The sequence below is a fragment of the Centropristis striata genome, chromosome 7, assembly GCF_030273125.1.
Source record: "Centropristis striata isolate RG_2023a ecotype Rhode Island chromosome 7, C.striata_1.0, whole genome shotgun sequence".
Lineage (NCBI taxonomy): Eukaryota > Metazoa > Chordata > Actinopteri > Perciformes > Serranidae > Centropristis > Centropristis striata.
The window spans coordinates 36564618-36589924 of NC_081523.1; the positions used below are offsets into that span (position 1 = coordinate 36564618).

Sequence of the window (25307 nt, forward strand, 5' to 3'; positions counted from 1 at the left end):
ATCAGAAAAACAGAAAAGGTATAAAAAGAAGCCTATATTTTTTATTTAATATATTTTATTGATTATTTATAACATTTATATTTATTATTATAAATGTATATTTTTCTTATGACGCATTAGAATTTAAAAAACATTTTTTTACTTTCCTATATTTGTACAGTATTTTAAATACATTTTTGTGCTTTAATCTCTGCACATATATTTCATTTTTTTAAAGTAATTTTTTAGTTTTATTTAATTTTGTGTATTTGTGCATTTTCTTTATTTTTTGTGTATTTTTTGTGTCTCATTTTTTATTTTATTTTAAGGATATTTTTTGAATAACAAATTAACAAATTAATAATTGTTTTACCTATTTAAAAAGGTATTCAGTTGTCTACTTATTAGTAACTCATTATTAATACTTATTTGTATGTTTTTCTTATGTTTTTAAATCACCTTTTGGCTTACTGTATTTTTTTTGTGTGTGTCTCAATTTTCATTTCTATGTACATTTAGGTTTTTAAGGATTTTGTTTGATTACAAAACGGTACATATATATAATAGTATAATAGTGAAAAAAAACTGCAGAAACAAAATAAAACATGTAAACAGTGTTCAGATAAAGTATTAAGTAAACATGTATGTTTGCAGCCCAACATCAGAGCATTATTGTGTATTTTTGATGTTGTCAATCTATCCATCCACCTCCCTCCATCTCTGTATCTATTAGAGCAGTAGTTCTCAACCTTGGGGTCCAGACCCCAATTGGGGTCGCGAGATGATTTCTGGGGGTCGCCAAATCATTTTGGAAGTCAGCTCTGTCTCCACTGTGTTAAAGTGTTTGTGTTTTAGTCTTTTTGGTCATTTAATGTCTTTTTTGGTCATTTCCCCCCTTTTTTTGGTCATTTTGTGTCTTTTTGTGGTCATTTTGTGGTCAATTTGAGTCTTTTTTTGCTTAATTTTATGTAACTTTTTGGTCATTTTGTGTCATTTTGATTCTTTTGGGGTAATTTTGTGTCTTTTCTGACAAATCCCAAAGTATCAAGTTGTTACTTTCCACGGAGTCTCTGGCTTGAAGCTGACTGTTACACACTCAGTTGTTGTCCGTTTCATTATTTGTCCAAATATCAACTGAGTTTGTATGATCTGAACTGTGAGATTGTTTTCAGTGAGCGAGGGTCACGGACAGCATGCATGTTACATTGGGGGTCGCGACTCAAAAAGGTTGAGAACTACTGCTATAGAGTGTTGGTGGCAGCAGGAAGGTGTGTGTGTGTGTGTGTGTGTGTGTGGGACAGTCAGTGTGTCTCACTGTGTGTTTGTCCTCAGGCATCAGTGTGGGTCACATGTACTACTTCTTAGAAGACGTGTTTCCAAACCAGCCGGGAGGAAGGAAGCTGCTGATGACACCAGAACTTCTGTAAGGACCACAACGCAGCTCAACACTTTTAGATATTTAGGAAGAAACAACAGCCAGATGTGTTGAAGCTAAACAGAGAAACAGATCAGAGGGTTTTATGGATTATTTAGGAAATGCAAAGAGATCTTTTTGTTAATATGTTCTCTCCTCACAGACGGACCATGTTTGACCAGCCAGAAGACCCAGACTACCGTCCCCTCCAAGAGGAGCAGCAGGGAGGAGGAGGTCTGCAGCAGGGGGGAGGAGGTCTGGAGCGGGGCGGAGGAGGTCTGCAGCAGGGAGGAGCAGGTCTGGAGCAGGGAGGAGGTCTACAGCAGGGAGCAGGTCTGGAGCAGGGAGGTGGAGGTCTGCAGCAGGGAGGAGCAGGTCTGGAGCAGGGAGGAGCAGGTCTGGAGCAGGGAGGAGGTCTACAGCAGGGAGCAGGTCTGGAGCAGGGAGGTGGAGGTCTGCAGCAGGGAGCAGGAGGTCTGCAGCAGGGAGCAGGTCTGGAGCAGGGAGGAGGTCTGCAGCAGGGAGGAGGAGGTCTGCAGCAGGGAGCAGGTCTGGAGCAGGGAGGAGGAGGTCTGCAGCAGGGAGCAGGTCTGGAGCAGGGAGGAGGTCTACAGTAGGGAGGAGGTCTGGAGCAGGGAGCAGGTCTGCAGCAGGGAGGAGGTCTGCAGGATGAGGAGCTGCACCACTAAGAGAAGAATGAGGAGAAGGTAACTGGCAGGAGGAGGAGGAGGAGGAGGAGATGTGGATGTGAGCAGCTCAGAGTTCTTTCAGAAGACGTGAAGAACTGAACTGAGTCAGACTGAATATTCATGGAAGAGTTTTAACCACAGATTGACTTGGAGTCTGGAGCTTTCATCTCCCTGAATGAGAACTCAGCAGCACAAAGACAGACTCAGAAGAACTGAGCTGCTTTTTCTTTAGAATAGAAAGTTTAAATTAGACAAGCAATAAGAAATTACCCTGAAAATGCGTTTGGGTGAAAATGGATTTTGTCTGCATCATGCACAAGCGTGCAAAATGACACAAAGTCTTGCCAACTAAGTGCTGTAAGAAGGCGCCAACAAAAGCAGTGAAGAAGACTGCTACACAGACATTTAGAAAAAAAAAAAGCTCCACAATTTTTTTTAAATGAAGGAAATGCACTCAATATGTTTATGCAGAATTATGAAGTTTTGACTGTAAGAGAAACATTTTGTATTTACAAGAAAACTCCACGTCCAAGTCCAACTTTCTTGCTTTTTTAAATGTATTTTTTTCAAGCTTTAACCATATCTCACAGTCTTTATCAGGCCAATCTGTGACCTAAAACACCAGAGGAAAATGAAGAAATAATGCACAAAAACCTAAAACACTAGAGGAAAACTGAGAAATAATGTGTGTAGATGCCCAAATGTTCTCCACTAGCTCTTCTCATTCCTCTATTTCATGCCTCTTCATCTGCTCTGTTGTCCTTCCTGGGACCCAGAAATCAATCTCAACACTCCGTCTTAATTCTGAGAAAGCATCAAAAAGAGAGAGAGGAGGTTTGCAGGAGGTGCAGCCTTTACTGAGGTCTTTTTTCACCATAGGAGACGTGACAATGAACAGTTATTGCAGCTGCACCATGCAAACCTAAAATACTAGAGAAAAATGGAGAGATAATGCACAAAAACTAAAACTGGAGCTAAAATACTAGAGGAAAATGGAGAAATAATGCACAAAAACCTAAAATACGAGAGGAAAATGGAGAAATAATGCACAAAACTAAAACACCAGAGGAAAATGGAGAAATAATGCACAAAAAAATAAAACACGAGAGAAAAATGGAGAAATAATGCACAAAAACCTAAAACACGAGAGGAAAATGGAGAAATAATGCACAAAAACCTAAAATACTAGAGGAAAATGGAGAGATAATGCTCAAAACCTAAAACTGGAGCTAAAACACAAGAGGAAAATGGAGAAATAATGCACAAAAACCTAAAACACGAGGAAAATGGAGAAATAATGCACAAAAACCTAAAATATTGGAGGAAAATGGAGAAATGCACAAAAAACTAAAACACAAGAGAAAAATGGAGAAATAATGCACAAAAACCTAAAACACGATGAAAATGGAAAAATAATGCACAAAATCCTAAAATACTAGAGAAAAATGGAGAGATAATGCACAAAAACCTAAAACACGATGAAAATGGAAAAATAATGCACAAAATCCTCAAATACTAGAGAAAAATGGAGAGATAATGCACAAAAACCTAAAACACGATGAAAATGGAGAAATAATGCACAAAAACCTAAAACACTAGAGGAACACGGATAAATAATGTGTGTAGATGCCCAAATGTTCTCCACTAGCTCTTCTCATTCCTCTATTTCATGCCTCTTCATCTGCTCTGTTCTCTAACCGTCTTAATTCTGAGAAAGCATCTAAAAGAGAGAGGAGGTTTGCAGGAGGTGCAGCCTTTACTGAGGTCTTTTTTCACCATAGGAGACGTGACAATGAACAGTTGTTGCAGCTGCACCGTGCATGGTATTTAATATACATTTTTTATTTGTTATTTCCTTCTGCATCACCCTTACTTGCATGTCAGGTGGGAGGGACTAAGCAACAAGCATGTAAAAACTGAAAATTGTGAGAAGAGGACTGGTGCACTTGATTTGTTAACCAAGGAATAAACATAAAACCTTCTAACGGGACACTACAGCTGTGTAGAATAAGTAAAAAGCAGCTGGAGTTTGGTCAGAAACATGACTGGATGAGTAAATGTAATATTTGCACGTGGCTGTGGAGGAGGAGAGCGGAGCAGGACCAACATTAGGACCGTCTGTTGTCTGTTGTGTCACCGCTCACAGAAGTGCCGACGGCCTGAAATCCCATCAGCCCGTCTGCACACGCTGCACTTTCACCCGCTGCCTTTGTGGGTCAAACAGTGAAGGGACAAAATAGAAAAAGTGCTTAGCACAACAACACGCAAACATGTCTGTGTGGGACTGCAACAACAGAACACACTCATCAGCCCACACAACACAGGACTGCAGAGGAATTATAGTCAAGAAACCAAGAGACATTCACAGAGGTTTTAGACTTTTTGGGACATAAAAGTCACTGTGGGGAGATTCTGGGATGCAAACTGGCCTTAAAATGGAGAAATAATGCACAGAAACCTTAAACTGGAACTAAAACATTAAGAAATAATGCACAGAAACCTTAAACTGGAACTAAAACATTAAGAAATAATGCACAGAAACCTTAAACTGGAACTAAAACATTAAGAAATAATGCACAGTAACCTAAAACTGGAACTAAAACACTACAAAATAATGCACAAAAACCTAAACCTGGTGCTAAATCACAAGAGAAGAAAGAAGAAATAATGCACAAACCTAAAACTGAGCTAAAGCACTAAGAAATATGCAGAAAAACCTAAAACTAGAGCTAAAACACTGAAGAAGAAATGGAGAAATAATGCACAAATACCTAAAAGTGGAGGTAAACACAAATAAATAATGCACAAAAAACTAAAACACAAGGAAAACTGAGAAATAATGCACAAAAACCTAAAACTAGAGCTAAAACACTGAAGAAGAAATGGAGAAATAATGCACAAAAACCTAAAAGTGGAGATAAAACACAAATAAATAATGCACAAAAAACAAAAACACAAGAGGAAAACTGAGAAATAATGCACAAAAACCTAAAAGTGGTGATAAAACACAAATAAATAATGCACAAAAAACGAAAACACAAGAGGAAAACTGAGAAATAATGCACAAAAACCTAAAACTGGAGATAAAACACCAGAGGAAATGGAGAAATAGTGCTCAAAAACCTAAAACAATAGAAGAAAATGGAGAAATAATGCACAGAAACCTAAAACTAGAGCTCAAACACTGAAGAAGAAATGGAGAAATAATGCACAAATACCTAAAATACAAGATGATACCAAATAATGCACAAAAACCTAAAACTGGAGCTAAAACACTAAGAAATTATGCATAAAAACCTAAAACTTGAGCTAAAAAACTGGAGGAAAAAGGAGAAATAATGCACAAAAACCTTAAGGTGGAGGTAAAACACAAGAGGAAAAGAGAGAAATAATGCACAAAAATGTAAAACACTAACAGAAAAAGGAGAAATAATGCACAAAAACCTAAAATTGGAGCTAAAACACTAAGAGATATTGCACAAAAACCAAAAACACTAAAAAAAAAAATGCACAAAAACCTAAAACAATGAATGAAAAACCTGAAATCCTGTTTTCAAACACGTTTCAGTGATCCCAACACAATATAACAGCACAAGACGGCAAATGAAGCTCTTTCACTTTTTTTTGTTTATTTTGTAAGAATTATTAAAATGTACAAAAGGACAACAAATACAACATAACAATATATTATCTGAGGCTGGCTGTGTCTGCTCCCTCTGGTCGGGTAAAGAGAGTCAGTGGTCAGAGCGAGCAGCGTCCACGCCGAGCGGCGGGAGGGGAACACCGAGGGGCTTTTCTACCGGAGGAGGAGGAGGCTTAACGCCAAACACAACGAAAATATTAACATTAAGAAGAAAAATTAAAAAGTGAAATGTTGAGCGTCTGACTGAGGACCCGGTGGAGCAGAGTAAAGAGATCCAGCGCGGTGGAGCGGCGTCTCTGATGGAGCGGCATACCTCGATCCAGACCAGCACGGCTTCCTGCAGGGGGCGCCACGCCCACACCGCTTCTACCAGGCGGGCGCCGTGTTCGCCAGCCGCCGCATCCGCCTGCACAGAGGAAACGGAGCCCTCGTCAACAACAACAACAACAACAACAAGGAACTCACCTCAAAACTCACCGCTTCAAATCTGCCTACAACCAAGGTTATTATAGTTAACGAAAACTAGAATTGAAAAAACATTTTCGTTAACTGAAATGAAAATAAAAACTAGAGTTTTTAAAAAAACGATAACTAACTGAAACTGTATTTTGTGGTTACAAAACTAACTAAAACTAACTAAAATTACAGTGAAAATGTCCTTAGTTTTCGTTTTTGTCAACTTTTTTCATTCATACTTCAGTGTTTCTATTTGAACATGCAACACATGGTGAATATGTTTACTGAGACTGGGAACAAACACCTTATTTTACAATCATTTTGATTCTATGGACCATTTTTTGTTTTAACTAATGAATGAATTTAGTCTCTAAAAATGTCAGGGGAAATTAATCGTCTGATTAATCGTTTTAAGTCATTTTTTTAAAAGAAAAAATGACTCTCAAAAGTATATTTTCTGGTTTTCATGTTCTTCTTTGAACTGTTGGTTTGATAAATCAAGACATTTGAAGACATCAGACAACACTCCAAATAACTCAACAATTTTTTTTAACAAAAATAAAAATCTATAAATATTATGGATGTAAGGATTCGATAGGATTTCCGATACAGGGTTAACAATACTCTCTTTTACAGAATGAGTTTGCAGACAAATTGTGACTGAAAAAGATTCCTTTAATTATTTCTCAGCCAAAAAACAACATATCTTAGGTTGAGGTGTCACTGCATAAATAAATAAAATACTAAATATATTTTCTCTGAGGTAAAAAAGAACACATGTCCTCTAAAAACTACAACTGAAATGATATTTTTTGTTAAATAACTAAAAGAATAACATAAATAACTAAAAGCCAGACGCATCATTCCATCTCTAATGAATATATGACTCTAGAATGACGTATTTGGTGGTCTCACCTCGTGTTTCTGTCCTGATCTCTGATCTTCTTCTCCATCTCTGCGTCTGTCAGCGTCTCCAGCAGGGGGCACCACTGGTCGGCGTCGCCTGTGTTTCTGATGGCGATCTCCACTGTGGGCAGCGGGTTCTCGCTGCAGAAACCAGGACAAAAACACGTCGTCATGGAGCCGAGCAGTCAATCTGATCTGACTGGATGTTTGAGGATTCATCTCAAACGTGGAGTCACCTTAAATCAGGGGTGTCAAACTCTGGCCCGCGGGCCAAATTTGGCCCGCAGTGTAATTTTATTTGCGAGCCAATATCAAATTATTATATTATTATTGTACTATAAAAGCTGACCCGCCGGTATTATACGGCACATGTACCGCTAATACTAGATTTATTATTGTTATTTTATTTTTAAATGTATTAACCTGTTGAAAAACTTTATTTTGATATTTAAATCAGAAAGATGCAAATAGAAAAGAGACATATGATTTTTTTTATTTTTTTTATTTAATAAATTAATGACATTGATGTGTTTTTTATTTGAAATTTGATTTTGCATGTCTGCACTATTTAGTTATATATTGTATGTTTATAAGCGTTGCTGGTTCCATATTTAATGTTAAAGCAAAACATGTTTGGTATATATTAAAAGGTTTATTTGTTCAATGTTGGCCCGCGATTTTATTCAAGTTTTAAATTTTGGCCCATTGTGTATTTGAGTTTGACACCCCTGGGTTAAATCAATCTTGAAACTGGACCTGAAGCTTCAAAGACATTGCTTCTGTTACATTACTTATTATTATGACATGTAGCTTTAATATTAATCATATACATCTGACGTCCTGCACAAGAAGCAGATTCTGACTGCAGATATTTTAGGAAACAATCAAAACCGGATGGCTTAAAGAAGAAACAAGCGTGAGAAGCGAATGTAAAATAACGGATTTGAACTCTTTTTGTAACTGTGCACTGCTCCCTGTTTGCAATAAAAACACACCGCAAATCATCACTCATTGTCATGAAATCAGCAGGAAAATAAAGCCTATTAAAGCATTTCTTCCACAGCAGATGTGCAGCTGTGACAGAGGTCAGAGTTTCTGTCTGGGGTTGGAAATATTTCATCATTTCACATTGTGAGAAACTCAGACGGCAACATTTCACCCAAACAAGACCTTCATTTACCCTCGTTCAGCCTCAGTCTGGAGGTTGTAGAAAAACACATCGGGGAAAAGGTCACACAGCCAAATCACCATGACAACAACAACATAAACAACAACAGAACAGATATTTCAGCATCTCCCGTAAATGGCAGAAACCAGGAGACTATAAAACTCCTTCAAGTCTACAATTACCTCTCAAAACATGTTAAAAATCTGCCTCAAAAAACTAAGTAATGCACAAGGTTAGAATAGTTTGGGATTTTTCATTAGTTTTAATTTCGTTGTGAATTTTTGTTTTCAAATTCAGTTAGTTTTAATGAGTTTTTAGAGTGAGTTTGCTAGTTTTAATTAGTTTTTATTTTTTGGAAAATGCTTAGTTTTAGTTAGTTTTTATTATTTTTAGTTATAGTTTTTTTGTAATGGGGTATTTGTTGGGTGCCAGATTCAATAAGGTCACAATAAATGTTCCTTTATTTCATTTGTCTGATCCATCTCAGCCCCAATAAGTTTATTAAGTCATAAAACCAGATAGATGAAATAGATTTCATATCAACCAAAAAGGTTTATGTATGATAAAAGACGAAAACGAAGGACATTTTCACTATATTTTAATTCGTTTGTTAGTTTTGTAGCCAAAAAATAAAGTTTCAGTTAGTTAGCATTTTTTTTTAATTATTTTTTTTAATTTTTATTTCTATTAATGAAAATGTTTTTTCAATTCTAGTTTTCGTTATTTCGTTAGTTTTTTGTTAAATATAATAACCTTCATAATGCAGAACATGCCTTTATCACAGCATACTTTTAAGCCTTTTACATTTATTTTAAATGTTCAAATATTTACTTAAGCATTTTATTATTACTGGGACTGTCAACATTACAGCTATACTTTCATTTGTAATCAAGGTTTGATATAATGATACTGATTTGCTTTAATGGGACACACTGTGGGCGTCCTGGTGGCTCACACTGGTAGAGCTACCATTAACCCATTTAGACCTAAACTGCTGGAAAAACTGCCTGTAAAACCTCTGGGCTATTTTAAAATAACCCCCTAAAACCTTTTTTTTCTAAAGTTTTTCTGGAAATTCAATAGAAGTGTCAATTCTTCCTACTAAATAATAGATTTTTCAGCCTCTGTAGCAGATAGAAATGAAATTCAAAAAGTATTTGAGAGCTTATAGCTGTTATATCTGAGCTCCCTCCGCTATAGTCGTCTTCCACCATGATTTCAGTTCTGGAAAAGTCCCATGATGCATTGTGACACTCCCACATGTATTCTCATTTTGTGTCTTTTTTTAGTCATTTTGTGTCTTTATTGGTCATTTTGTGTCTTTTTTTTAGTCATTTTGTGTCTTTTTTTTAGTCATTTTGTGTCTTTTTTAAGTCATTGTGTCTTTTTGTGTCTCTTTTTTGGTCATTTTGTGTCCTTTTTTTTAGTGTTTTTGTGTCTTTTTGAGTCATTTTTTGTCTTTTTGTGGTCATTTTTTGTCTTTTTGGTGATGATTTCAAAGCTCTGGAAAAGTCCCATGATGCATTGTGACACTCCCACATATATTCTGATGCATTTCATTGGCCAAGAGACCGAAAATAGGTGGAAAAAACTACAAATACTACAAAACCACGTATCCGCTTTCCCGGCTTTAATGGTAGAATAACGCAACAGCGCCCCCGGTTTTAATGGTAGAAATGCGCTAATGCTTTCCCGCCTTAAATAGGTTAAGGCTGAGTCCGTGCTGCAGTGGACCTGGATTCGAATCCGGCCTGAGGCCCCTTTGCAGCATGTCTCCCCCTTTCCATCTGTCACTATCTAATAAAGCATGAAAAATGGCCAAAAAAATAATCTTAAAAAAAGAAAAAAAGGGACACACTGTGTTCACTGCTGACCATTTGTTAGATGAACTGCACAATGTTTCTTTTAATATTAAAATCACACTAAATCCACCTTTCAGGCTGGTAAATTACTCTGTGATACTATCAAATAATTCTGAACTGTGTTCACTGCAACTGCAGTTATTTTCCTCAATAATGCTCTCCTACAGTTTTCTGTCATTAACCCTCTGGAGTCCATCTATTTATTGAAAATACACATGTTTTATTTACAGTAATAGCTTTATTTATATATGATATGTAGAGAAGCTGAAAAAGCCAGTTAAAGTTCAATCATAGGAGCTTTCACAGTGTGACATTTATGTTTCTAGACCATTTTTAAAATGAATTTTCTTTCTACAATGAAAACTATTTATATTTTTAATTGATATGCAATAGACTGTTTTGTAGTTTTATTATTTTTTCTGCTGTTTTTGTGTGTATAAATGGTAAAAAAAATAAAAATGGTACATTTCCATAGAAACCTGTGTCTTTTGTTTGTTTTTTCGGTTCCTGGCAGCTTTATACTTTAATTAAAATAAAATGAAAAATCTGACTGATAGCCAAGTTTGTGTAGAGAAAAAGAAGCCATGCATGTGATGTAAGGACAGACTGGAAGATGCTAAACAGAGATGGAAGTTGACAAATTTGAACCAAAATCTCCTGGACTTGAGAGGTTTAATTGCTCTTAATTCAGACGTGTTGTTGTGTCGTCTTCTTCAAATCAAAATCAAATCAAATCAAAATGACTTTATTTATCCCTGAGGGTAAATGATGAAGGTCTGATGTTGCCTCCCCAGACACACAGATGCACTTCTGCACTGATCTAACAGCAGCTGAGTGGGGCATTAGCGCCACCTGCTGTTTGTCTCACTGAACCAACTTGTTATATTTACAGAGGCAGTACACGTGCATGAATTCTCATTTGGACTATTTTCTGAAAGATCTACAATTTCAATTTGGATGTTAACTTTGCTTGTGACTGTTCATGAACCACTTCAGGTTCAAAAAGTCGACATCGATCCAAACAAATGCACAGATTTCTACACATAAATTACTGTTTTTTAGGGCCGGGACTCGATTAAAAAAACTCATCTAATTAATTAGGCTTTGTAATTAATTAATTGAAATTAATCGCATTTTAATCGCATATAAATATTTGACCTGAGAACAGTGAGAAGTAATTTTTTTCACATGGATTTTTAGTATACCATTGAATAATGAATAATGAATACATAAGCTTAAGCAACAAAAATATTGTTCATTTTTGTTCAAGTCCAACAGACCAGTGTTATTTTTGCCATTAAGTGTAGCAATAGCTTTATAACAGGGGTATCAGCTGGAGGCAGTATCAAAAAGACGCAAAATTACCAGAAAAGACACAAAATTATCCAAAAAAGACACAAAATGACATATATATATTTAGAAATATAGTACAATTCAGGTAGCCTATAGGTAGGTAGACCTTCTGTAAACTATAATACTTTGATTTTTTAAGTAAAACACAATACTTTCAAGTACATTCAGAACATTGGAAACTATTATAAGATTTCTTTAATTATAATATTATATATTTATATATATTTTTATTATAATATTATCTATTAAGACTATTATTATTACTTATGGACGCTTCCATCCGTTGGTTTTTAGTAACTAAATGTCCCATCATCCACGGGGCCAACCAAAGGTCTCATCAGCTTCTTCCTTCATGTTCACTGTGGTTTGTTGTTGTCTCAACTCATCAACGCTAGTTGGTGCTCCAGTATAATCGGTCCTCCTGAAACTCATCCAGTGAGAAACGTTCCGCGGTGCAAAAATAAGTGCGATTAAAATGCGTCAATTTTTTTAACGCGTTAATTTTTGTGTAATTAATTAATCTTAATTAACGCGTTAAAGTCCCGGCCCTACTGTTTTTACCTGGAAATGTGAGACGTTGGTGTAATGATATGTGTGTGTGTGTGTGTGTGTGTGTGAGGCGTACCTGAAGGCGTACGTCCTCTGGTGCCAGCTCAGCTGACCGCGGATGCTGTAAGCGATGGTGGTGACGAACTCTCCGCCGAGGCCGAGCTCGGAGCACAGCTTCAGGGCGAACTTCTCCGGAGAGTTCTCCCTCTCCGACATGTCCCACTCAAACTGGTCCACCAGGGAGATGTTCCCCACGTGGATGTTCAACTGGAAAACAGAAACATTTTAGCACCTGTGTGGCATGAAGACATTTGATTTATGACAGAACAAGTCCGCCAGAGGAGTTCTTGACATTTTTCCATGCTTTAGTGACATTTTTTTTGGAGCATTTTAATATGCTATAGATCAATACAACCCTTACAAACCCTAACAGTATACTAGCCGAGGATATTAAATGTTGTTGTCTTCTGCTGTTTACTGTTATCCTGCTCCGACACCAGAGTGTCAGCGTCTCCTTCACCAGCGGTGCTGCCCGAATAGAAACATTTCCAATCAGCGCCGTCACATGCTCCTCTGACTAGGACATCATTATTAGTAAATGTAAAGAGGTGAATAATATCTCTTCATCATAATAATACCAATATTTGGACATTATATAGATTATTAGGCTTTATATATTACAATGTATAAATGAGATATTCCCACCTCACCAGGAGTTTAATGCTCCACTGCTACTCTGCTGACAGCACCACTGATTTCCTTCCTTTTCACTTTTTATGCTGCCAAACAAAACCAGTTTGTTGTGTTGCAGATGTCAGCGTTTCACTTTCTGACTCTGAGAAATTCCTCTTCTTTTAGATTAAAACTTACTTAAAAACATTGTTGACCTCCTTCAACCACAAAGAGGTGAAAACTTTAAGTCTGGCCATCTGGAGATAATAACAATAATAATATTAATTGATTGTGATGATGATATAAGAAATCATGACTGTTTATGTCTTATATTACTTTATGCGTCGTTGAGCACCCTGAAAAGTGCAATATAGATAAAATGTACTATTATTATTTATTATTATTATGATTATTATTATTTTATTTTTTATTGATTACCATTTTTTTATTATTACAGTAGGCTAATGTGAACTATGTCTATTTCTTCCAGTGGTCACATCATGTTTGCATCTTGCTAATGGGCATGTATTAGTATTATGCATAGGATTTTTATTCAGCAAATGGAACATTTGCTGAGTTTATTGATTTTTTATATATTATTTATTGAAGGTTTGGACAAATAAACTCAACTTCTCATGGAAGCCACAGGTAATACTTTTTTAATTTCATTTCTATCTGCTACAGAGGCTGAAAAATCTTCTGTTGAATTTCCAGAAAAACTTCAGGTTTTAGGGGGTTCTTTCAAAATGGCCCAGAGGTTTTACAGGTATTTTTTCTAGGCGTTTTAGGCCTAAATGGGTTAAAGGGTTAAAAGAAGCTGAGTGTGTGCAGAGCGTCACCTTGATGATGACCCTCTGGTCCGTCTGCTCCTCCAGGATGCTGTCTGTCGGGTACGACTCGATCTGCTGTCGGATGGCGGAGGCGATGGCCGGGACGAAGGCCAGCGGGTTCAGGTCCAGGTCGTCACAGAGGATCTCAGCGAACATCTCGGGCGTCATCAGCTTCTCTGGAAGTTAAAAAATAAAGGACGTGAGTGTTTTTGTTGTTGTTGTTGTTCTCTGAGGTGATAAAAGGTTGACAGCGGTTCAAAGGTTACCGTTCATGTTCCAGGTGAAAGCGTCTCGCAGCTTCTGTCCCTCGATCTCCATGTCCAGACGGATCGGGACCAGGACTTCGGACTGAGTGGCGTTCTCGTGGATCACTGCCGGATCGTGGTCGTCAAAGCTGAAACAGACAAACACACAGAGAAAAAAACTTACTGAGTGCAGCTAAAATTATAAAAAATGTCCAGGTACAAAGTCTGGCACATTGTCTAAAATGCAAATAAAACCAAAGGAAAGAATTAGCTGATTCTTTGTGACATACAGTCATGGAAAAATGATTAAACCACCCTTGTTTTCTTCAGTTTCTTGTTCATTTTAACGCCTGGTACAACTAAAGGTACATTTGTTTGGACCAATATAATGATAAGAACAAAACTAGCTGATAAGAGTTTAATCTAATCTGATATCTTGACATTTAACATGGTTTTCTTGATAATGATTTTGGTTGTTATCAAGAAAACCATGGAAAATGTCTGGATATCAGCTCTGAAATTAAACTCTTATGAGCCGTTTTTGTTGCCATCATTATATTTGTTCAAAAGAATGTTCTGTTGTTAATCACATGAAAAGTTGACTATTTTACAGTAAAAATAGATATAAGGAAGAATAAAGGAAAGGAACATTTAGAAATGAATTCATGATATACATTTATGTCCTATTTAATTATAATGTGTATCATTGAATAATTATATTTATCAGCTCTATCAACTTTCATTTAGTTAATTATACACGGTCTGAACCGGGGACCTTTCCCCCGCTCATCTATTGGTTGGTGATTGTGTTACGTCACTGAGACTTGAGATAATATCAAACACGTTTGATATTATCCAAACCAAGACTAGGAAACAGGGTTCGTATACTTTAGCAGTGGTCAAATTCAAGCATTTTTCAAGGTCTTTCAAGGTAAATTCCCAAGCTTTTCCAGTATCTTCCACCTGTTGTAAATTGCATGTTTTAGATGAGTACTTACATACTAAAAGGGGGAGATTTCACTGAACTACACCAACAGCGATGGTGTTACACTTTCAGGAGGAACGGTCTTCATTTCAGATAGGCTACTCATTATTTTTACATTGAACATGTGATTATCTATAGTCTATAGATGGATACAGTCAGATTACAAGAGAAATACAGTAAGAATTTCAAGCATTTACAAGCACTTTATCCAAAATCCTTTTTAAACCTTGAAAATACAACAATTAAATTCAAGCATTTTCAAGGATTTCAAGCACCCGTACCAACCCTGAGGAAAAGACTGATATGAAACAGCGCAGATTACTACCATAAACTGAACCATGGAGATGACGGGAGCGCCGTGACTCCAGTAAAACTCATAGATTTACTAAAAGACTTTCAGCTTTTAGTCTGGGACTGGGGAAATCATTTGGTGTAAGACCAGCATAATGTAAAACGATGATGCGTAAGGGTCAGAAATCTCTAATTACTGCTGCCTTTGGAGTAAAACGTAGAGTGTTTGTTATAAAGGTGAGAGTGAGGGAGTGAGGGAGTGTGTGTTGCTCACCACAGAGGGAAGGTCCTCTTCTTGTCTCGGCCCAGCCGGCTGCGGTTGATGGTGGTGGAGCACGGCACGGCGTCCAGGTGGTGAGAGCTGTTGGGCAGCGTGGGAACCCACTGACTGTTCCTCTTCGCCTTCTGTTCCCTGGTGACACAACCACACACAAGAATACATGGGAAAAATGTTAACCATTTGAACAGTCAAACGCTGCAATATGTTACATTTCTCTCTACTCTGTTGTGTTTTCTCTCTACTCTGTTTTGTGTTTTCTCTCTACTCTGTTGTGTTTTCTCTCTACTCTGTTTTGTGTTTTCTCTCTACTCTGTTTTGTGTTTTCTCTACTCTGTTGTGGTTTTTCTCTGTACTCTGTTTCGCATTTTCTCTCTACTCTGTTTTGTGTTTTCTCTGTACTCTGTTTTTGTGTTTTCTCTACTCTGTTTTTGTGTTTTCTCTACTCTGTTTTTGTGTTTTCTCTACTCTGTTTTGTGTTTTCTCTCTACTCTGTTTTGTGTTTTCTCTCTACTCTGTTTTGTGTTTTCTCTACTCTGTTTTGTGTTTTCTCTCTACTCTGTTTTGTGTTTTCTCTCTACTCTGTTTTGTGTTTTCTCTCTACTCTGTTTTTGTGTTTTCTCTGTACTCTGTTTTTGTGTTTTCTCTACTCTGTTTTTGTGTTTTCTCTACTCTGTTTTTGTGTTTTCTCTACTCTGTTTTTGTGTTTTCTCTACTCTGTTTTTGTGTTTTCTCTACTCTGTTTTGTGTTTTCTCTCTACTCTGTTTTGTGTTTTCTCTACTCTGTTGTGTTTTCTCTCTACTCTGTTTTGTGTTTTCTCTACTCTGTTTTGTGTTTTCTCTACTCTGTTTTGTGTTTTCTCTCTACTCTGTTTTGTGTTTTCTCTCTACTCTGTTTTGTGTTTTCTCTGAACTCTGTTTTGTGTTTTCTCTGTACTCTGTTTTGTGTTTTCTCTCTACTCTGTTTTGTGTTTTCTCTGTACTCTGTTTTGTGTTTTCTCTGTACTCTGTTTTGTGTTTTCTCTGTACTCTGTTTTGTGTTTTCTCTGTACTCTGTTTTGTGTTTTCTCTGTACTCTGTTTTGTGTTTTCTCTCTACTCTGTTGTGTTTTCTCTCTACTCTGTTTTGTGTTTTCTCTCTACTCTGTTGTGTTTTCTCTCTACTCTGTTTTGTGTTTTCTCTCTACTCTGTTTTGTGTTTTCTCTACTCTGTTGTGGTTTTTCTCTGTACTCTGTTTCGCATTTTCTCTCTACTCTGTTTTGTGTTTTCTCTACTCTGTTTTTGTGTTTTCTCTACTCTGTTTTTGTGTTTTCTCTACTCTGTTTGTGTTTTCTCTACTCTGTTTTGTGTTTTCTCTCTACTCTGTTTTGTGTTTTCTCTACTCTGTTGTGTTTTCTCTCTACTCTGTTTTGTGTTTTCTCTACTCTGTTTTGTGTTTTCTCTCTACTCTGTTTTGTGTTTTCTCTCTACTCTGTTTTGTGTTTTCTCTCTACTCTGTTTTGTGTTTTCTCTCTACTCTGTTTTGTGTTTTCTCTGAACTCTGTTTTGTGTTTTCTCTGTACTCTGTTTTGTGTTTTCTCTCTACTCTGTTTTGTGTTTTCTCTCTACTCTGTTTTGTGTTTTCTCTGTACTCTGTTTTGTGTTTTCTCTGTACTCTGTTTTGTGTTTTCTCTGTACTCTGTTTTGTGTTTTCTCTGTACTCTGTTTTGTGTTTTCTCTGTACTCTGTTTTGTGTTTTCTCTGTACTCTGTTTTGTGTTTTCTCTGTACTCTGTTTTGTGTTTTCTCTGTACTCTGTTTTGTGTTTTCTCTGTACTCTGTTTTGTGTTTTCTCTGTACTCTGTTTTGTGTTTTCTCTGTACTCTGTTTTGTGTTTTCTCTGTACTCTGTTTTGTGTTTTCTCTGTACTCTGTTTTTGTGTTTTCTCTACTCTGTTTTTGTGTTTTCTCTACTCTGTTTTTGTGTTTTCTCTACTCTGTTTTGTGTTTTCTCTCTACTCTGTTTTGTGTTTTCTCTACTCTGTTGTGTTTTCTCTCTACTCTGTTTTGTGTTTTCTCTACTCTGTTTTGTGTTTTCTCTACTCTGTTTTGTGTTTTCTCTCTACTCTGTTTTGTGTTTTCTCTCTACTCTGTTTTGTGTTTTCTCTGAACTCTGTTTTGTGTTTTCTCTGTACTCTGTTTTGTGTTTTCTCTCTACTCTGTTTTGTGTTTTCTCTGTACTCTGTTTTGTGTTTTCTCTGTACTCTGTTTTGTGTTTTCTCTGTACTCTGTTTTGTGTTTTCTCTGTACTCTGTTTTGTGTTTTCTCTGTACTCTGTTTTGTGTTTTCTCTGTACTCTGTTTTGTGTTTTCTCTGTACTCTGTTGTGTTTTCTCTGTATTCTGTTGTGTGTTTTCTCTACTCTGTTTTGTGTTTTCTCTACTCTGTTGTGTTTTCTCTGAACTCTGTTTTGTGTGCAATTTCTGCTAAATGAATGACTTCTAATCAATGATAGAAACAATTAGAGATGACTCTACTGTAGATCAGCTCACAGTTTAACCAGAGCTACCGTTTTATCTGCTCAACAATTAAAAACGAAGAAAGATTTTCAGTTTAACAGGATATAAAACAGATGAAAGCTAAAGCCAGAAAATGTTTGACATTTCAGCTTTTCTGACATTTATTTTTATAAAGTTTATTAAATATGTATTGTATAGAAGTGAAACCATGAAATTTTTATCTGGACGCATTACAGTAATGAATTTGTGAATCAAAACTATGTTTAGAAATATAGAAAATATTATTTTAACACAAAACAATGAATTATGAGACTTGTGGGAACACCGAGAGCCTATTTCAATTGACATAACATGACGTCAGGTCATATGACTGCTTTGAAAATCGTCAAAACAGCCGAACTTTGCAACTTCCCGACACAATATCCTGATATTCCTTAGATCTTCTAGTTTCATATGATATCAGTAGCTCCAGTAAATTCCTAAAATTGCCTTGAATGGAGTGTGAGCAGGTTAAAGAGCTGTGAGTGAGGTGGGGGTACCTGAGGTAGGCGGGGGGCTCAGTGCTGATGGAGACAGCTTTGTACTTCTCATCGTTGCCCTCCAGGATCTCCTCCACCTCCGAGGCCTTCAGCAGAGTCACGCTGGTGGCCAGCTGGGTGTAGCCGTGATCTGAGAGCAGCACACAAACAACCAGCTGAGTCACACTGTGGCTGTGGGACTGAACATCTCGGTGTCAAATCGTCTTTCCACAATTATGAAATGAGATGCGGTCAACTTAGAAAGGTAAATAAATCAGGTAGAAAGTCAGCATTCTGCTTTACATGCCACTCTTTAAACCGAAATGTTATTTTGGCACATTGAGAATGATGATTACATTTATAAATACTCCATAATTAAAAAATCTGAGGGGAAATGTGATCACATTCACCATAGTTTGCAGATCATTTTTTGTCTTCAATTTCAATTTATGAATGCTAAAAAAATTAATCAATCTTAGTGAATTAAGAGATTTCCTCTGTTCTATTTAATAACAGCAAGAAACCCTCTGGAGTCCACGAAAGCGCACGACTTCTTCACAACATAAAAACGAAGCAGCAATTTTTGTAATTTTCTCCATTTTTTGTGTCTTGTTTTGTTGTCTTTTTTGTTATTTTTTGTGTATTTTGTGTGTTTTTTTATATATTTTTTGTGGTTTTTATTTTTCGTGGTTTTTATGTGTGTGTTCTGTGTGTTTTTATGTAACTTTTAGTGTGTTTTTATGTATATTTTATGTGTGTTTTATGTGTGTTTTTTGTATTTTTTTGTGTTTTTTTGTGTTTCAAAATGTTGATCCAATAAATCAAAATGACAAAACAATAATCAGGTGAGGTTGTGCTGAAAAAGATGATACCAGCATGGCATGGTAATCATTATTTTCGTTGCATATAAAGGCAGAATGAAAAAGAGTCAAAAACCAACAAAATAGCCCAAAACTCCAAAGGGTTAACAGAGTCTACAGCCCATCATCTTATATCAAAGGAAGCACATAATGACGAGGATTCAGAGCTGTCGATATGTCGGGGATTCACTCTACTGACCGTGTGACGACTCCACGATCTTCTTCCGCTCTTCTACTGAGGCCAGTTTTCTCCATAGCGACGGGTATCTTTTATACAGGGAGCCTCTGAACATACGGAGGTAGTTTCCCACCTGAACACACATAAACAGAAAGAAAAAGGGAATCAAAAAAACACGAAGGCAGACAACTTCTGCTAAACAAAGATTATTGATGATTACTGCTTGTTTCAGGTGCAAATTTGCATATTTTCTGGCTGTTTTTGTTTTTTGCACACTTTATTTCTTTGAGTGTTATTTAACTGAGAAAGTGAGACGGAAATGTTTTAAGCAGTGCAATACATACAACCTAATGCAACAGTGAACATGCCAATTAAACACACCTTTAATTAGACTTATGGATGCTACAATTTCATACATTTAGACTCCCACTCTACCTCATTGCATTTAAAAACCAAAACAACTTCAACATATAATGTTATCATAGATTTATATTTAATATTCAAGTAGTAATAGTTTAGAGTATTCTAGTGTATCCTTTTTATTATGTATTTCATAGATATATATATATAAATATATATCTGATATTTCTAGAGTATGCTAAGGTTTCTTCTTCTGGGTGATTGTCATGAAGCCAGTCTAAGTTCTGTCTGTGAAGATTATAAGGACATACTTTATTAAATTAAACATATTTTATTTTTATATGAATGAACAATATAACCATAATGAGGCACAATTTATTGATTTGTGTTGAAATATTATTTTCTATATTTTTAAACATATTTTTGATTCACAAATGAATTACTGTACTGCATCCAGATAAAAATGTAATGTTTCCCCACACTCATATACAATAATTATTTAATAAAAAATATAAATAAACATTTGTTTAAAAATGTGTAATTTAACAGAATATAATCAAACATAATGGTTTTTAACAATGTATAAAGAACAAAATCTGAATGAAAATTGATGAGAAAAAATGGTAAAATGTTACGGTAATGATAGAATTGTTTGAATTAAAATATGTGTATATTTTATTAAAATACATTTTGGTGATACCAGCCATAGATATATATAAGAAAGGCTGTTTATATATATATATCTATGATACCAGCTACCCTTGAGCATATTTAAGTGCTTGCCAAAAAAACCAAAAACTTTTTTTTATTTTATTTAAAAATGTGTTACAGTAATTAATTTTGCTCACAGTGTCTAAAAATGTCAGAAAATACCTTAATTAAATACATTATAAATTAATATTAAACAGTGACTTTAGATTGTATATGTTATAAAGGGTCAAAGAAAATATGTATTTAATGCTCTTGGAATCTTTGCAATGAGCTGCACCATGTTCATGAGAATCGCCCTAATTGTGCACAATTAAAAAATATTATTATTACTTAACATGGCGCACATGTAGCATTTACATCTGGTCATACAGGCTGTGGGGTTTGTTTACCTAACATGACTCTTATTATATAAATACTAATAATTATAATAATTGTTGTGTTATGTTACAGCTAACAATAGCTAATTATTATGAGAGGCGCCGTGGTGGAGTAGCAATATAGAATATAATAATAACAAAGCAAAAAATGATTAAAAATGTTTGTATTTTGCAACCAATATGATCCTAAATTCAGAATCTGTGGTATTTTACTTTTATCTCCATAATTACGTCACACCGTGGCTAGACACAGTTAACTTGCTAGCTTAGCATAGTTATTTAAGGTCAGCTAGCTGAGCCGGAGAAAACCTAGTGAACTTCTGGAGCAGGACGAATGTTTCCGGGTCATCTTTTATTCCGTTACAGCAGCTTATACATTAATGTATTTCATCTTTGAAACTATTCTTAGGTAAATTAACAACAAACGCCCAATAAATGAATGAGTCCTGGTGCAGTCTGCATTGTTAGCCGGCTAGCTCGTTGCTAGCGGACCGGCAGCCGGTTAAACGGTACATTTCTACTGACTAAGTATATTTTAGAAGCAGCGGATCGATAAATAAGTGAAAGACAAACCTCCGAGCCTATCATGTAGAAGTCTCCATCCTCCTCCAGCTGAAATTTAACCGGTTTTTGTCCAAACGTTTTGCTCAGCGCCATACTGAAATGAAATAACAAAGCTGGGTGCTACTGCGCAGTCGCGAACGTCCTGTCGCCGAGGAATGACGTTCCTCTACGTCATTATTCTCATTATAACAAAACATTATTACGAACAGAAAACAAAGTTATCGTAACACCAGATGAATCCCCAAGAATATATGACTTAAAATCTGCAAAAAACACAACTGCTAACACGTCTCAGATTGTAATATACAAATAAAATAATACTAAAATGTATTATTGTTATTATTGAAGTAACCTTTAATTTGTAAAATATGTTTATAATAGTAATCAAATCAATCAAAATAACTTTATCCCTGAGGGTAAATTCAGTTAGTCTGGTAGAATCTCTCTTAAAATGAGAAAGCCTGACGGCCGTAGGAGCAATGGATCTTTTGAATCTCTCCGTCCTGCAACGGAGACAGCTGTGGACGGCTCCTCTCTCTCCGTTGCAGGACAAAGAGATTCAAAAGTTCCTTCAACCATCAGGCTGTCTCATTCTAACAGAGACTCTATCAGATTTTGATTGATTGATTTGAGAGAGAGGAGCCGTCCACTGCTTTTATTTTGCTCCATAACGGTTTTGTGTAGCAGATGATCTGGGTATTTCAGGATGGCCTGGAACATGTTGACAGGTCATCTCTCCACCACCTCCTCCAGTGTGTCCAACCTGGCTCCAACCACAGAACCAGCTCTTTAGACCAGACTGTCCAACCGCCTTCATCTCTGTGTGTGATGCTGCCTCCCCAGCAGACTGCAGCATAAAACAACACACTACCACCACAGACTGATAAAACATCTGCAGCATCTTACTACACATGTCCAGAGATCTGAGCTTCAAGAAGAAAAAGAGGCGGCTCTGCCCCTTTTGGTAGAGAGCGTCTGTGTTTAGGGACCAGTCCAACTTATTATCCAGGTATACACCTAGATACTTAGAACTTGGCACCACCTCCATGTCCACCCCACAGGTATTCATTGGCTGAAGAGGGAGCTTGAACCTGAGGAAATCTCTGATAATTTCCTTAGTCTTTGAGGTGTTGAGAGGAAATAGTTCTTGTGACTCTAGTCACTGAAGGCTTTTATCAGATCCCTATATTCAGATTCCTGTCCATTCCTGGTGTCGTCAGAGTACTTCTGGATGTGGCAGGACTCAGAGTTGTATTTGAAGTCCGCTGTGTACAGTGTAAATAGGAATGGAGCCAGAACAGTGCCTTGTGGAGCCCCTGTGCTGCTCATTAATGTCCCAGAAAAACAGTTCCCCAACCTGACATACTGTGGTCTTTCTGTCAGGTAATCTGTGATCCAGGAGATGAAGGAAAGATCCACTCCCATCTCTGTGAGCTTGTTTTTAATTATGTTGGGTTGGATGGTATTGAATGCGCTTGTTATGAGGGGGAATTACTCAATACAAATTCCACAGGCATGCAGTTTATTTCACCTTGTGTTTAAACTGATGCCTTGTAAAAAAAAAATGGAATCACATCGTGACCAGCTGTAATGTGTAAAAAAAAAACAACAACTCCAGGTTTCCTTTTTATTTCTTTATTATTTTTTTAGAACTATGCACATTGAGTTGTTTGAATACAATTGAAGGAATCGATGTGCAGTTTGCATATTAAGTACATTCAAATAGCTCATCAGATTAATTTCACACCGGCAGATGAGCTCATCGATTCCTGCGTCAGTTACAAACAGAAACTGGAATAAATAGAGAACCTGATCTGTATTAAGTTTACAGTAAAACTTCCATATCCAGACACTTCGTATCCAGACAAATGTGAGACGGGTACGCTAAGGTTTCTGAGACGACCAGCTGAAACTAACAGACACGCCCAGATCCATCTGAGAATCTGAACCAGTCAACTGGACCAGAAAATCTACTTTTTTGATCACATTAAACTACATAAGGACAATTATTCATTTCAATCATTCATTTTTTTTCTTTTTTAGTCAGGAAGTTGAGAGCTGAAACTTCAATATTTGTGGAATTTGGCAAAAATTGGAGCAAAATCAGAAACAATTTCAAAATCTTTAGTTGAAAACCACTGATATAAACCATGTTAATGAACAAATATAGTTTCCAAATTATTATTTTTTTCAGTCATGGTGAAGAAAAACACTTAGTTTAGGCCTTTTTGTGACACCAATTTCCAAACGGAAACACAAAGTATGAAAAGGGATATTTTCACTTCCCAATAATGGAAAATAAAGAAAATATATTAGCAGGAAATTGACAATCACTTCTTCAAACATAAGCTCACTTATTGGTTAACGTAAAAGGGATTTTGACAGGTTTTTAGCTTTAAAAGGTTACTTTTTTTGAAGTGGTTGCACTTATATACAATCATGGAAAAAGTTATTAGACCATTGTTTTCTTCAATTTCTTGTTCATCTTAATGCCTGGTACAACTAAAGGTACATATGTTTGGACAAATAATGATAAGAACAGCTCATAAGAGTTTAATTTAAGAGCTGATATCTAGACAATTTCCATGGCTTTCTACATAATAACCAAAATCATTATCAAGAAAACAATGGAAAATGTCTCGATATCAGCTCTTAAATTAAACTCTTATGATCTATTGTTGTTGTTATTATATTTGTCCAAACAAATGAACCTTTAGTTGTACCAGGCATTAAAATGAAGAAATTGAAGAAAATAATGGTCTAATAATTTGTTCCATGACTGTATCTATATATTAATATATAATAATCATTATTATTTACCATGCAGAAATACAGCACTTTGGGAACTTAAGATTTTTAATATGCTCTCTTCAAATCTACCAGACTTTATTGATAAAAACCGTGATTTTACTTCACAAAACGCGGGAGATGTGGCTCTGCTGGCGCCTCCATCGCTCAGCTTGTTTGTGGTGAAACTTTGGTGAATCTGAACTAACCGTTAAAGTCGCACAATAACACAAACCAAGCAGCTGATTGAGGCAGCGGTAGACCAGCAGCTCCCATGGTCACTGAGGTGAAATTAAACCACAAAACAGTTGCGGCCGTCGTGGTTGAGCGTGGCCCTCTCCACCCGTCTGTACCAGTGTTTGATCTTGGTGTTCGCCATCATTTCATCAAACGCCTGCAGCCCCTCCATCACCCGCAGCACGCCGAACACCGCCTGCACACACACACAACACACACAGGAGGAGAGGAGCAAACGATGACGACTTCTCAGCTACCAGAGGATCAATAAACAGTTCGATGGATGGATGGATAGATAGATTACTTTATTCATCCCCGAAGGGAAATTCGGTTGTCACAGCAGTCCGGTATTCAAGTACAATAAAATACAATAGAATAAAATACTGAGGTAGAATAAATAAAAACAACAATAGAAAAAAACACAGAACAGGACACTTAAGTTAAAAAAAGAAGATCAGTTGGTAGGTTGGCAAGATGATGGTAAATATACTGATATGATGGCAACAATGCTATAGTCATTTGCAATGTAAATAAACTGGGGAAGATACAAGTTTATATCGGCAAGTTAAAAAAATAGTTTCAATTTACACTTTAATTTCTAAACAAGCAACATTTGTGCAGGTAATACTGTAGCCTTCACCATTCCTCTGAACTCTTCTTACTTTGTTAATTAAAATGTTTGATTATGAAGCAGCAAAATCAGAAAAAAGTTGTTTTTTGGCAGCAGCAACTTATCTTTCTTGAATTTTCAAAATAAAACAAGGATAATTTCTGGAAGGATTTCTGTCCAGGAAATATATGCAAATTAGCCCATATTTAATGAGACCATGGTGATGTCTGCAAGTAAAAAAAATAGTTGAAATTTTTACTTTAATTTGTAAACAACAAGCCACATTTTTGC

At 36.3% G+C, this 25307-nt stretch overlaps 3 protein-coding genes across 3 annotated transcripts in view; 1 reads left to right on the forward strand and 2 right to left on the reverse strand.

Annotated features, from left to right (window-relative positions):
- Window positions 1–2010, forward strand: part of LOC131974946 (stromelysin-3-like) — a 77353-nt gene extending 75343 nt beyond the window's left edge. Inside the window, exons 15-16 of the mRNA XM_059337457.1 lie at window positions 1312–1402; window positions 1557–2010. Coding sequence (XP_059193440.1) covers window positions 1312–1402; window positions 1557–2010 — 545 coding nt within the window. The remainder of the gene's footprint in view (window positions 1–1311; window positions 1403–1556) is intronic.
- Window positions 2011–5691: 3681 nt separating this feature from the next.
- Window positions 5692–21544, reverse strand: LOC131974672 (SWI/SNF-related matrix-associated actin-dependent regulator of chromatin subfamily B member 1). The gene is made up of 9 exons (XM_059337078.1): window positions 21392–21544; window positions 19392–19503; window positions 18354–18483; window positions 15317–15454; window positions 13788–13915; window positions 13531–13697; window positions 12096–12286; window positions 7097–7228; window positions 5692–6131 (listed from the first exon to the last, which is right to left on the reverse strand). The coding sequence occupies exons 1-9, from the start codon at window positions 21473–21475 to the stop codon at window positions 6092–6094; spliced, it is 1122 nt and encodes a 373-aa protein (XP_059193061.1). The 5' UTR covers window positions 21476–21544; the 3' UTR covers window positions 5692–6091.
- Window positions 21545–23001: 1457 nt separating this feature from the next.
- Window positions 23002–25307, reverse strand: part of ptgesl (prostaglandin E synthase 2-like) — a 9028-nt gene continuing 6722 nt past the window's right edge. The window contains exon 7 of the mRNA XM_059337077.1: window positions 23002–24602. Within this exon, the coding sequence (XP_059193060.1) occupies window positions 24462–24602 (141 nt within the window). The 3' untranslated portion in view covers window positions 23002–24461. The remainder of the gene's footprint in view (window positions 24603–25307) is intronic.

Bases quoted from the DNA above. Each gene is read 5' to 3' on its own strand.
- LOC131974672 (XM_059337078.1), bottom strand. From the start codon at position 21,475: ATGGCGCTGAGCAAAACGTTTGGACAAAAACCGGTTAAATTTCAGCTG. The intron at 15,455-18,353 runs GTACCCCCACCT...TTGTGTCACCAG, and splicing joins GAGCCCCCCGCCTACCTCAG to GGAACAGAAGGCGAAGAGGA. The intron at 12,287-13,530 runs GTGACGCTCTGC...TCTGTTTTCCAG, and splicing joins ACCAGAGGGTCATCATCAAG to TTGAACATCCACGTGGGGAA.